At 39.6% G+C, this 13,531-nt stretch overlaps 1 protein-coding gene across 1 annotated transcript in view; it reads right to left on the bottom strand.

The window, feature by feature from the left end:
* Positions 1-4,207, bottom strand: part of COL9A1 (collagen type IX alpha 1 chain) — a 63,396-nt gene extending 59,189 nt beyond the window's left edge. The window contains exons 1-4 of the mRNA XM_015622441.3: positions 4,042-4,207; positions 3,660-3,733; positions 2,263-2,340; positions 1,992-2,124 (exon numbers count right to left, since the gene is read on the bottom strand). Of these exons, the coding sequence (XP_015477927.1) occupies positions 1,992-2,124; positions 2,263-2,340; positions 3,660-3,733; positions 4,042-4,055 (299 nt within the window). The 5' untranslated portion in view covers positions 4,056-4,207. The remainder of the gene's footprint in view (positions 1-1,991; positions 2,125-2,262; positions 2,341-3,659; positions 3,734-4,041) is intronic.
* Positions 4,208-13,531: the final 9,324 nt, after the last annotated feature.

Below are 13,531 nucleotides of genomic sequence, written 5' to 3'. Positions count from 1 at the left end.
AAACAAAGTTTTTACACCATTATTACACCACACCATTTCATGGAGAACACTGTATTGATCAGTCAGCAGATTTTACTCTAGAGGAAGCACTGGCCAATGGGAATTTATTTGGATGATGGGAGAAGCTGAGTAATGACTTGTGTGCAATCATTTCTGTTCATTCTGGGATATATGTCTGGGAAAGCTTGCAAAGCAGCAAAAAGACCAAGCTAGAAGTAAGTAACATTTTAAGGAAGCTCTGTGAGTTTTTCAAGGCATAAGCTATTGCTGCATCGAAGACTGAGTGCTGAGCCATGCCCATTCAACTGAGCTCTCATTCCCACGCCACATAGCCACTCTAAAATGGGCTCCTCTGCCTTAGTACAGATCCTCATGTGTTAGCCTAAAGAGTTATTTCCCTGTTGCCAACGTGTCTGATGAGGGTCCCTCCCCAGTGTTCTTATGGCACTTGGGCTATATCAGCCATCCAGCTCAGGAAAGCCATGCTGGCCATTTTCCCAAACTCACTCTATTTTTCCCTCCCCATCCTCTCGGTGCAGCCGGAGCTCACCGGCCGGGGCGGGGGCCGGAGGGTGATGCCCTGGCCGTGAGCCCGGGCCGCCCGGCCCGAGGAGCAGCGCTTCAGCACCGCGGGCAGGGACAGCTCCGGGAGCCGGGCAGCTCGGCCCTGCCCTCCCTCCCTCCCTTTCCCTCCCCTCCCACCGAGAGGAGGACCACGCTGTGAAATAACTCTGGAGCAGAGCGGCGAGCTCGGGCTCAGGGACAGAGGAGCAGCACACTGAGGCACTGGAGCACGGTCGGGACCAAACCTTAAATCCATTTCCTGGGCCAACAACCCCAATGGCAGGAGTCAGCTCGGATGCTGTAGTAAGGCCGTTGACATCGGCTTGTTCAGGGGTAACTTGTGTACATCGAGCACATATTTCACTAGAACCACCTACAGCAATAAGTCTAAACTCTCTTATAAGTGAAAATATTGCTGCTTTTATCTGAGAATCTCCAACTTTTAGTGAAGTGATGACCCCATTTGCTGTCTGTGTTTGGATTCACATTCATGCAATAGCAGCCTTGATTTGTGTCTGGGACTGAAAGTAGCCATGAGCCCAATGTGACCTAACACTTAAACTCTAAAGTAACTTAATCTGGTGGCTGTGAAGGTAGGAGCCAGGGAGGATTGAAGCAAGAAAAGCTGTTAGTTATAGCTGGAATAAGACAGAAATGCTTCACAATCCAATTATTCCTAGCTGAAACAGTAGTCCAGTTAATGGTCTTGTCGCTTATGTGCTAAGTTGAGGCACTCTTAATTACATAAGGTGCTGGAACAGAATCCAGACTTGCATAAATTTGGCAAAGATATCTCTACCCTGCTGTACTGTCTCTATTCCTTCACCAGCAGCAAGTCTGGTCTGTAAAGCACAAACACAATTAGATTCCTAAATTCTAATTTCTATCACAAATCCATTGTAACATGCTAAATAATAGCATTCATCTTTTCTAGATAAATGGCCATAAATCAGCCAGGAACATTCATGTACCTGTTACCTAAAACAAACACACAATGAAAAACCACCCTTACCTCAGAATCAGTGAATTGTTATCCTACCTGGCCTCTGCAATCCTCATGTGATCAGAAAGATCCCTTTGTGTCAATATTTTAAGAAAACTTTCTTCCCTCTCCTCCTGTTACATTTTCTTTGCCTCCCTATTTCATCAGCAGCTTCTGACATTACTTTCAGGCGATGAATGCCTTAGTGTCAGCAAATCCTGAGTCACTCTGAGCAATATCATTGGCTAGAGGAAAGTGGAAGTCCCTGAAATTGCTGCTATAGAATCGGTCTGATCTGGTGGTGGCAATGAAAAAAAAAGTTCAATTCCTCTTTCCCCTTGTGAAAACTTTTCAAATTTGGTGATATAACTGGTAGGAGATCTACCACTGAAAAAATAAGATTGCATAATATCTGTATTTTAAAGCCAGACAAGGAAGGCATTACCTGGTTGGTATCCTGAAGTCTACATTAGGTCCCAATTTATAAGCTACTTGTAGAGAAGTGGATCCCACTACTCTCTCTATAATTCCTTGGGAAGCAGCTTTTTCTATTTGAAACTGAGAAATCAGGTCAAAGCCTGCAAGAAAAAAGAATATACACATCCATAATGTAGCTTTCATTTTAAATTGAGAATTGTGCTGTCAGAGAGCTGAATATAACCTGACAATTTTTTTGAACAGCAGCTTTTTCCTGATAAAGTCTGGATGCTACTTGCCTGGTAAGTCATCTTGGCCAATCCTGATTGTTGGGCAGATATCAATTCTGTGACTGGCACCCAGAATAACTGGTAGTCCTGCAAAAAAAGTGAGTTTACTAACCATGTGTCTGCACATTGCTGCAGATCACCTTATAAAATTATCTGAAGCAACTGTAAGATTATTATGAATTGAACAGAGCTACAAATAATAATAATTAGCGGTATATAATAATTTAAACTGTACTCAGTAAGTAAGAGGTATAAGAAAATAATCATCTTTTTCTAGAGAGCTCCAAATTGAAAACAGTAATTTGATATGCTATTTTATTTTCTTTTTCAAGCCTTTAAATGAGAGTGTTAGTTTAAGAAGGCCTGCTGTGTAAGGTTTGGGTTGTAACTTTTGGTGGTTCAAGCAAACTTAAAAAAAACCTCAGTTACCTAAATCAACAGTCTCCCTACTCCCAAGGAAAGTTAAACAAACCTCATGCCAACTAAAGAATTTGTTGTGAATCAGTTGGCATCTTTTCCACCCTCTCTGGTATTCCAAGCTTTCCCACTTTCCTCTGTGCCAAATTTGATCAGAAAATGAACATTCATGAAATGCAGGATGGTGGCAAGAAGACTTTACAGCCTTTTTTGTTTACACAAATGAGAACCTAGAAGAAATTTGTTTGAGGAAACTAAATCTAAAATCCAATTTTTCAGAATATCCTTGTCATGACCATAAGACCTACAAAATGCACAGAATTAAGGAAGGAGGAAGGAAAAATAAGCATTTATTTGAAAAGTTTAAGATCCACGTACAAGTCCAGTACCAAGTCAATCTGGAAAACGCTAGCAGAGTGTGGGTAGGGAAGAATGAAGAGTGGAAGTTGGAAGGAGAAACCGTTCTAACCTACAGAGAGCCTCTTGTGTGCTGCAAAAGCTCAACCCTAAATGTGGGTTTCCTTCTGACAACATAGGCTTAAAGAGAACATTCAGGTTGACATGTTACACCTTAGAAAAGACCTCATTCTATATTCTTTGATGAGACATATGGCTGACATCCAGCCATTCACATTTTATGCCCAGCAAATAAAATAGAACCAGTTTATTACCACATGTAGCAGAAGAATATCTAATTAGAAGCACTGAAAGACAGGGAAGGTTTGTGTCCTGTATTTACCATCTATGTCCAGATTTTAATCCTTACCTTAAAAATACATCTAATAGCAAATTTAAAGCAACACACACAGCTCTTGCTTTTTTCATATATATCCTTCTATTCATCCATACATACATAAATGCACATAGACAGCTCTCACTTTGTGTGATGGCTAACTACAGAAAATTTTTGTTTTGAATAAACACAGAATAATTCTTTTGACATTCAAAATTACACAAAGATAAAATGTAGATAAAATCTGTCTCCTTACTTGATTGGTGCTGGATGGTGGCTGAGATGAAAGACCAGAGAAAACTACACAGGTAAAAGAAAGCTGTAATTTTCCTGTAAACAGAATGAAAACTCCAATATGAATCTATAGTTTCTGACAGGTTTTGTTATTAAATTTCTCCTCTAAGCCATGCATATTAAACATATAAAATACCAGTTAAGGATTTGCTAACAGATTTGACAAGACAATCTCTTTGACAAGATAATTTCTTTACATGACAACGTTTTATTTTTGCCTTATAATAAAACACGTCAATAAAGCTCTTTCTATTGTTGTCCCCTCATATAATGCTGGCAAGGACAGCTTTCACTGTTCTAATCTCTTATTTACAGATGTCTCTAAATCCCACTTGTTCTCTTACCAGTGGCTTTTCATCTTCACTGCTGGATTTCTTCACTTCTCTCATGTGAATACGCGGGGTATATCGTCACACCGCCTGCTTCCCTCTCATTAGTCCGACAGAGGAGTGCAGCAGTGGGTGCAGACAGCTGCTCCTGCCCCACCAGGACCCAGCAGAGAGGGAGGTGCAGGCTCTGGGCTGGTTTTAATCTTTCCAAGGGAAGGAGGTGGAGGCTGGACAGACATGTGTGTCCTGGTGGGCTCTGAGGGCGGACCTGTGGAGCCAGCCAAATATAAAGAAGCCAAGAGAGCAAACTAAAGGCTGCTTCTTTCAGCAGCATGAGGGCAGGGAGATTCAGAAGACGTGAGTTCAGCAAAGCCAGTCTCTGAATGGTGGGATCTGCTGTTCAGCCAGGCAGGGGAATGAATTATATGTACCAGGAGGTGTGAGAAAGCTGGTGGCCCTGATATGGTGTTATGACTAAAAGCTCTGAGAAGTAGGAAATCCCTGTCCTATAAAGAGGATATTTTCATTTCTCACTGATTTACTCCTGAGATGACCTCAGGAGAAGCCTGTCTGGTGAAGTCCCAGTTGGTTTTTCTGAATAAAACAAGTTATGTAAAAGGGTTTTCATTGCTTGTATTCTAACCTCCAAGGCATACATAGGCACTGTTAAGCAAACTCCTGTTCTGTTGTCATTGATAAAGCACTCCCTTTCCAGAGGGACTATTACATATGTTTGGACACACAAAGACATTTACTCATATTTGCTCACCTGGATGTAAAAAGAAAGAGAAAAACTAAAATCTGTATGCATGATGAATGCAAAAGGTAATAAAAAGCCAGAAGGTCCTGAAAGGAAGCAGTGAAAATTCATGTATGTATCAAAAAGTATGCTAGGTTGTTCTTATACATCACATTTGTAAGGTTTCATCTTCTCTAGACATGGAATATCTAGTGATATTCTGGTTAGTAACACCCTAGATTTCCAGATTTTTCAAAATGTGGAATATAGGAAATGCAATAATCTCTGCTGTCTGATAAGTGCCTGGAGAAATAACTGGGTAATGAACTATCAGCTTCATCCCAATTTGCTGTAAATCACCTTCCCAGTATTGCTAATTTCAGTGTTAACGTAGTTTACTGTTTTAAATCTATTGTTAGAAAGGGCGTGGCTGGATCACACACAGTATTCATTAGACATGAATAACATCTAATTTTTATGCCTAAGTCAGTGAAGCTTTGGTGATGCTGTTTTTTCACCCTTCAAGAGAAAGATACCCCCAGGGACCCTTGTGGTCCAGCATGATTATGAACATATCAGCACCAGGATTGTCACATGAAACCTCTGCCAACTAAAAAACAAAAAAGGTCAGATACCAATTTGATTTCACAAGATGTTTGCACAAATGACCACATACCTGAGTACCTTATTTCCCCATGCAACTATTTCCATTGTGGCATCCAGAGGTACCCACAGGGCATGAAAGGAGTCTATAAGGAGCTGGAGGAAGAGCAGCACATGGAAGTCACTTGAAGCTATAACAAAAGGGAGTATGGCATATGAAGGAATGACAGAGAGCACACAGGGCTTAGAAAGAATACCAGAATCTTTGTGAAGGAATGGAAAAGTCAGGTGCCAAACCATCTCTTTTGTTGTCTATAAGCTGCGGCATTTCCTTTGCCTTTGAGACTGCTTAGCATTGCCAATTTATTTGAGTCAGTATTAAGGAAGAAAAGGCCATTCCAACAGTTAGATACTGAACTAATTAGTACCATCTTACAGTAAGTTTGCAATATTTCTTGGTACATGGTGTGAAGATATCTGCCATCCATTGTGTCTGGGGTTATTCACACACACATCACCCTCTCCTAGAGGGGAAGTCTTGTTCAGAGGAATTCAGAGAACATATACTCTGTTTCTGGGCAGTCTATAATGTAATTTTGCTTGCATTTCTTTGCAGCAATTCTCAAGGGTAGAACTTCTTTTATGTCTGGAGCATTTTCCCAATACAGGATCTTCAAAAGACATTTTTACTGAAATAAAACATAGGAGACACTATGTAACTAAAGCTGGGAAAACACATTTACTATTCTGTTTGTGGGCAAAAGGAAAATTCCTTAGAAGACTAATAGCCTCAGGTTGCTCTGTGTGCATTTTGATGTCTTTATCTTGAAGGAAAACTCTGTGATGAAATTCCTGACTAGATGTCCTCCTAATAATTATCACATCACCTTGAAAGAGCCAGAAAAATATTAACCTACAAAACAGTGGTAGCAGATTTAATAGCCCCACAATCTAGCAAATATTATTCCCATTTCAAGAAAATGTACATTGGCATAGGTGGAGTATGTATCTTATGTATCTTGCTGTCACAGAGACAGTCTCCATCCAGCTAACACTCATGTTTAGCTGATCTGACAATTTTGATGTCACTCTATGTCACTTCATAGTTTTCTCTTATGGATTGGGCCAGTATAATATTTTTTTCAGAAAAATTCAGTGGGCAGTGATTGCTGTTAACCACTTGCTCAGGGATTCATAATCTAAACACTAACTACTCATCTTTTGAAAATGGATTAATTAAACAGTGATGAATTTGTTCAAATACTATCTCCTGAAAATAAGCTATGTAGGAATGTCATCACCTCACTAGCAGGTGGAGGTGTGCTTACACACCTGACTTCACATTCCACTCCTCAAATATCTGATTCCATATTCATTCCATACTCCTTCTGTGAAGCTTGACTTGGACAAATGGTATTCATACAGCTGTCTCTTGGGAATGTGTCTGAATTGGAGAGAAATACCAAATGGGTGGACCCAGCTTCTATTGCAGATATAAAGCTTGGTCTCTGTGATTAAAAGGTTTGCAGCAAGGTGGCTGCAGTTGGACTTTCAGGAGGTGTAATCCAGTAAAAACCAAAAAAAGTCTAAAGGCATGATTTAGAGAAGACCACATGGAAGAGAAGGTTTCTCAGTTCAAGCTTGGGTTTACAGCAATTTAGGATGACTAAATTAAGTGAAAAATCCTTTCCTAATGTTTATTTTATGTCTGGACTTGAAGGAGCTCAATTTCACTGGCTCATACTTTTGAGCAGGACTTGCAGAAGGACCTAGGCAAGTTTGTTCTCCCCCTGAAAGTATCTGTGACATATATGCAGGTACTGGGTTCCCAAGAATGAACTTTGGAACTGGAGGAACTGAAGTCCAGTTTGCGCTGTTGAAGTGGGGCCTCTGCCTGTGTGGGTGATCCCATAAGGGACCAGAGGTTCATACTGCCAGCCCTACACAGCTCTTCCACACACAGCAGGGAAGACATTAGTTCTCATTGCCTATCTCTCTCCTGTCTCCTGGAGACCATTTCTCTCCCACACAGTCTTCTCTAAATTTTGCTTTTAGTCTTTTCATGTGACTTCAGCCTCTTACGGCCACTTTCTCTGTTCCATTTACAGTAACAAAAATCTGCTTTATACATTTCAAACCTTCTTTTTCCTTACCTATAGTGTAAGGGTCACTGCTCTCCCTGGAGTTTGCCAGACCCCAGGATAAGCACATACCACACTCTTAACATGAGTGAGTTTGTTTTTACATTGTGTTTGGCTCTCTCAGCTCAAGATTAACTGTGTGGCTGTGAGCGATGGCATTTCTGAAAGACCTGTTCTTTATTAATCGTGCTAAGAGTTAAGGTTACTTGGAGCTGGGACTGATCTCATTGACACCAGGGGCAAAACTTGCACTGACTTAAGCGCCTTTTAATTAAACCAGCAACAAATAATTAAACCAGCTTCCTCAAGTGTAGGGTAATTGAATTGACAGCAAAACTATAATCCTTGTCAGGTTCCAACACATCATTGGAATTTAACAAATAATCTATTATCCAATAAATTCTTACCTTCATCATAGAAATTTAATTTTCTGTCCAAAATTTTATTAATTTTGGCATGGGAAGAAAAACAGCTTTTCTTTCCAACCTGTCAGATGCCATTTTACATAAAGACCAAACAACCTCTTTCTAGTAGAGGTCACTCAAAAAAACTTGGGAATTCTTGGGGCCAGATTCTCACCTCCTCAGCACAATCCTCTTTCTAGGTGAACCTCACTGTAATGGCACTGCAACCAATTTGTGAACACCTAGGCTGTCCAGTGTAGTCTACAAAATTCAACAAATCCCTCAGGAGTGCTCTTGGAGCACAAATAGAGGTGGTCTCTATCTGAAGACAGACAAATTTCCACCTTAGCTCTATGTCCCCTTGTCATAATAATTCTTTCTGCGTATGAGGCTTGCAGCTCCCGTAACCTTTGAATGAAAGTCTATACTGTGGTATCATTCCTATTTTTATTTCTTTCTAGGTCAGAAGATTTGTATGTTGTCTCCAGGGGTGTCAGAGAGCAATTATCCCCAGATGTTACAGTCAGTGCTTCAGATTATCCTAAATACAGGAGATTTTATTTTCTAGTGGAACAGCAGAGAAAGTGGAAAGTTAAGCAGATTTCGAGCGTAATATTGCCAATATTGTTATGAACACTGTTGTGTTTCAGCAGAGATTATGACTCTGATCTCACTTAACATACATCTGCATCCATCTACTGATCACACTCATTCTCAAAAACTAAAATAAGATCAGAAACAGGCTCTGCTGTTATTTATTCATTATTTGTTGAGTATAAAATGTAGTGAAAATTTTCTCATTTATAATTCCAAATATTATTACCAAGAGCTGGATCCAAATTTCATGTAACTAAAAACAAAACAAGATAACCACCCCAAATTTAGAAGTATTTTCACTCAGTTTAATAAATCTTGATAAATATTCTTTTATATTTTTCTCTCTTCTAATACCTCTAAATATATTAAGATTCTTTTCTATCCAAAATTACGTTAACTGAACTTTTTGTAATTGTTGACACAATGGTACTTAATTCTGTTGACATTTATCTCTAAATACTGCAGCAAGATAATTTATTTTACTGTCATCAAATACCCTTTGAAAGAGATCATGATACCAGTAAGAAAATATCTGTTGATTGAAACAGGATCAGGTTTTCCCTCTCTAACACCAGCATTTGTGCACCACAACACCGCTTCATAGGTAAAAATATGCATAAAAATAAAATGAGTGTATGTTTACTTGAGACAGGGACCAGGCTTTCTCCATCACTCCCCACCTCTCTGCCTGCCTTCCCTGGCCGAACTCAGCATCCTGCCTCTTATCCTCAGCCCAGCCAAGCTCCAGCTGCCTGGACCCAAGGATGGGACATGTTCCCCCCCAGTCCAGAAAGCACGGGATGAGAGATCCTGACAGGGTGGGAAAAGAAAGAAATAAGCATATCTGGCTACTTGGTTACACAAAATAGCAAATTCTATGGCTCAGATTCTGAATTTTGTGGCATAAGGGGGGGAAAAAAGCTATTTCACATTGTTGATGACCATGAGGATTCTGTAAGATTTTTTTCTAAAATGACAAAGTCCTCAGATTTTCCAAAAGTAATTTCAGGATTTTCACAGACTCAGGGACTACAGACTACATAGTTTCATGGTTATTCAAGGACTACCTGAACAGCTCTGGATGGGGACAGTAGGGTGCTCTGTTCATTTTGAAATGAAAGCTCTGATTCAACCAAGTGTGGTATTAAGACCACAGAAAACTGGCACACACAGACCCTTTATATAGAATTGATGACATCTAGAATACGTATTTTCATCTTCAAGATATGTTCTGTATCAAAAGAACCGTTCCAAATTTTAAAAAATTCTGTTTCGTCTTTTACAAGAAATATAAACTACATAAATATATAACAATAGCTCTAGAATTAAGCACTTGAAGTATAATATTAGAAGCTTGTATTTAAATCTATATAATTAAGGTCTGCAATTTCATTGCACTGATTTTGCGCTTCCAATTACACCTGGTTATTGACCTCAGCAGAGCTACGGAGCTGCAAAAAATGTTCCAGACAGGAATTCATTGAGAAAAAACTAAGAACCACAATTTTTTTTTACCATTATTCCTTTTGTTTTCTCCCAGTGAACCCAACATTATGCCACAACAGGCAGCTTCTGAACAGTGTGCTGCCAAAATGAAAACCACAAAGAAGGAATCAAAGGGCAAATTTCATGATAATTTTCAAAGCAGAGGGAAGCTTATTAGTGAAGTCCCACAGAGACTTGTACAAAAGCCTGTGCCATTTGAAATACTCATAAATGTGACCAGGAAGGCAGGTGTATAATGGGGAGGTAACATCTGCAGATAAAGGAAGTTACCAGAGTAATAAAAATGAAAATTTGAAATTACCTGAGGAATAAAAATTGAGCTGGCAGTGTGCCTCTGTGTCCAGGAGGACCAATGATACCCTGGGGTGCATCACAAAGAGTGTGGCCAACAGGTCGACAGAGGTGATTGTCCCCCTCTGCTGTGCCCTGGTGAGGCCACAGCTGGAGTGTTGTGCTCAATTCTGTTCTCCACAGTTCAAGAAAAACAATGAGCTACTGGAAAAAGACCCACTGGAGGGCCATAAAGGCAATAGAGAATCTGCAGAATCTCTCTAATGAGAAGAGACTTATCGTGGTTTGTATCCAGAGATACCACCTGGTCCAGCCTCCTCTCAAAAATCACACTTCAGAGCCAGAGCAGGTTGCTTAGGGCTTTAGCAGGCTGGGACCAGAGTACTCAAAGGCAGAGAATCCAGAACTCCTCAGGGTGACTGCACTGTTTGTTCAAGCAGAATTTCCACTTCTACATCTTAAGAACATCTTGGAAGCTGTGTTTTTTAGCACTCAGAGTTTCTGGGCCTCATTCCTCATTCCTCCCTCTCTTGCCCTTGAGAATAAATGTAAGAAGGACTTTCACTACCACAAACAAGATAGTTATTTTCTATCTAGTTTGTGTAGTTTTAAGTATCTATTTCTGCTGCAAGAGTGTGAGGAATCAAGTGCTCTGTTTAAGAGCAACGCTTAAGAGACATGAAAGACCACATGAATTCAGAAAAAAAGTAATTTACAGTGATATCTGGAAGATATTTCTTCTAGAAAACTACATGGAAAACTTCTCTTAAGAAACAAAACAAAACAAAAAATATAGAGGTTGAGCAGAAAAGTGTTAACCATCTTTTCATCTTGATTCATGTTTTAATGGTTGACTTTAAAAAAGACTAGTAAATGTTTTAATGCAATTCATTGAAGGAGGAAGGTGGCATGCTTATAAATAAATCTATGTTGATTATGTAGTGGTATAAGCTCTGTCTCTCATGTTACTGATGCCATTCTCTGAACTGCGTCTCATCAGACATGATTAGATATTTCCTGTTGTCATGTGTAAATTAGTCACTCCTGAAAATGTCACAGAACTTGGTTTTTTGCTTGCTGATTTATTTTTGTTATGTCCTATAGCTGGATTGCTCAAGACAACTGTTGTTACTACCTTTTTTTAATTCTGATTTTTTTTGTCACCAGTGGGCTCCACGTACAACAAACCTGGTAAGTCTTATTATCTGAAGATGTTATACTTTCTGGGTGTCTTTTGGTTCAATTTTTGTATGTAAGGTTGAAGTAAGTATTTTTAACAGTAAAACTTCTTATAAAGTACCTCAAGATTTTTTGCCTTTGCTTACAGTTGAGATGGTCCTTTGTCCATATGCCTTCCTAAGTATGAATCTAAAAAAAATCCTCAAGCAAAAGTATTAGGAAGATGAGCATTCAAATCTAGTTTCTGTTGTGGCTTACAAATCAAAAGTCAGGTGCCTACAAAAACCAAATAAGGATGCCTCCTGTGTACAGGATTCTCATCTCCATCCACAGGAGCTATGCATTAAAACAAAATGGGAACAAAAATAACCTCACTACAATGCTATGAAACATCAAGCACATTTCTTCACAAAACCTAAGATCTTGCCAGGGTTATGCAGACTGTGCTGCATGCTGCAGCCACTCTGGAAAGCAGCCAGTTGCTGCAAAGATTTACAGCACAATTTAAATAGTTGAAAGGAAGGTGCATGTTCAACAGGGAAGCAGTGGAGCAGAGAACTAACCATGGAAGGGGACTTCTGCCTCTTCTAGGTCAACACTCAGCCTTACTCAGAACTAAATAAAAGTTGTTACTATCTCCTGTCTGTTAGTCCATGTGAAATGAGTTAATGATCCCAGGCCAATCCTTGGCAGACAAAAACACCACTGCAAAATCACCCTCCCTTCTGGAAGCTTTGTAAGAAAATCCAGAACTAATTTGGTATGGAAAATGAACTGCCTTGTCTCTTCTAACCAAGGTCTTTCCAGGCTAAGAATAAAACCAGGCGGTAGAAAAGGGTGAGCAAGTAGCTACTTGCCTGGAATTAGCAGTTTTGGGGATAATCAGATGCTTTACAGGAGCACTGTATCTCTCAAGCCCTTGTGAATCCATCTGGAAAACACAGGTACTTGTGAGCAGCACTCTATTCAGTACTATACTCAGTATTTGAGACAGAGGGTTATGTTTGAATTAAAGACTATTTAGATTTATGCTAGCAATTTGAAGGATCATTTTAGGTCTGAGTTCTCTTCAACCAAATCTTAAAATAATTAAAGTACTGGATGGAAGAGCACAATTATCCTGCTTGTGTTTGGGTACAGGTGTGACAGAGACTCATACACTAGTTCAGCTTTGCAGGGGTTTCTGGAGGTCCTCCTGTCCATCCCCTGCCCAGAGGAGGGCTAATCCCAGGTGCTGAAAACCTGTCAAGTTTTGTTATCCCCAAAGACAGACAACTTGTTCCACCATTCAATTATTATCTCATGTGGATACTTCATAAATATGCTTACTTGCAGCATTCCAGCTGAACTACTTAGCAGTCCTGGAGCACAGAAGTACCAGCAAAACTGCTCAACACAGTCAGCATATAAATATGAGAGAGAACCTTTTCTACATTCACTGTCAGTCAGGCCGTCCTCTGTAGCTCTAGGATATTTCTCAGAGTGTAGCAGATGCTTTGATGTAATTGAGAATAATACTCCAGGGCACTGAACACAATTTTCAAGGAAATGCAGCTCAAATTTGACACACAGTGTCCTCTGGTTCTGTAAAATTTCAATAAGTATTTTCAAGAAATTTCCTATATTCAAGTTATCTATGTCTTTAAGCCTCCTCCGTAATCTCATTTAATGCCGCTTGGGGAAAACTTTTTTTAGGATGAGTTCAGGTCTATATTGGAGAAGCCTTTCCTGGCATAATAAGGACAGAGTGTGGGATTTCTTGTGACATTTTTATACTGGAAAAGTTTTAGTGTATATGTGTATATATATATATACCTATACATACATACATACATACATATATATATATATATATATGCACTCACATATATATACAATTATACCAGATAGATGGGCTTTCATCAGAACTGGCATAAGTGAGTCCAAGAAAAGCAGAGCTTCATTGCAAGGAAGTTGTCTAGACTGAGAATTTCTTCCCAGTGTGAGGAGGGCTGTTGACTGCTGCAACCTGATTAGTGAACTGACTTATCTGTCCAACAGATGGA

Source organism: Parus major, chromosome 3 (genome assembly GCF_001522545.3).
Source record: "Parus major isolate Abel chromosome 3, Parus_major1.1, whole genome shotgun sequence".
In the NCBI taxonomy this organism is placed as follows: Eukaryota; Metazoa; Chordata; class Aves; order Passeriformes; family Paridae; genus Parus; species Parus major.
The sequence above is the reverse complement of the archived record's forward strand: the minus strand, read 5'-3'. Positions and strand labels throughout refer to the sequence as shown.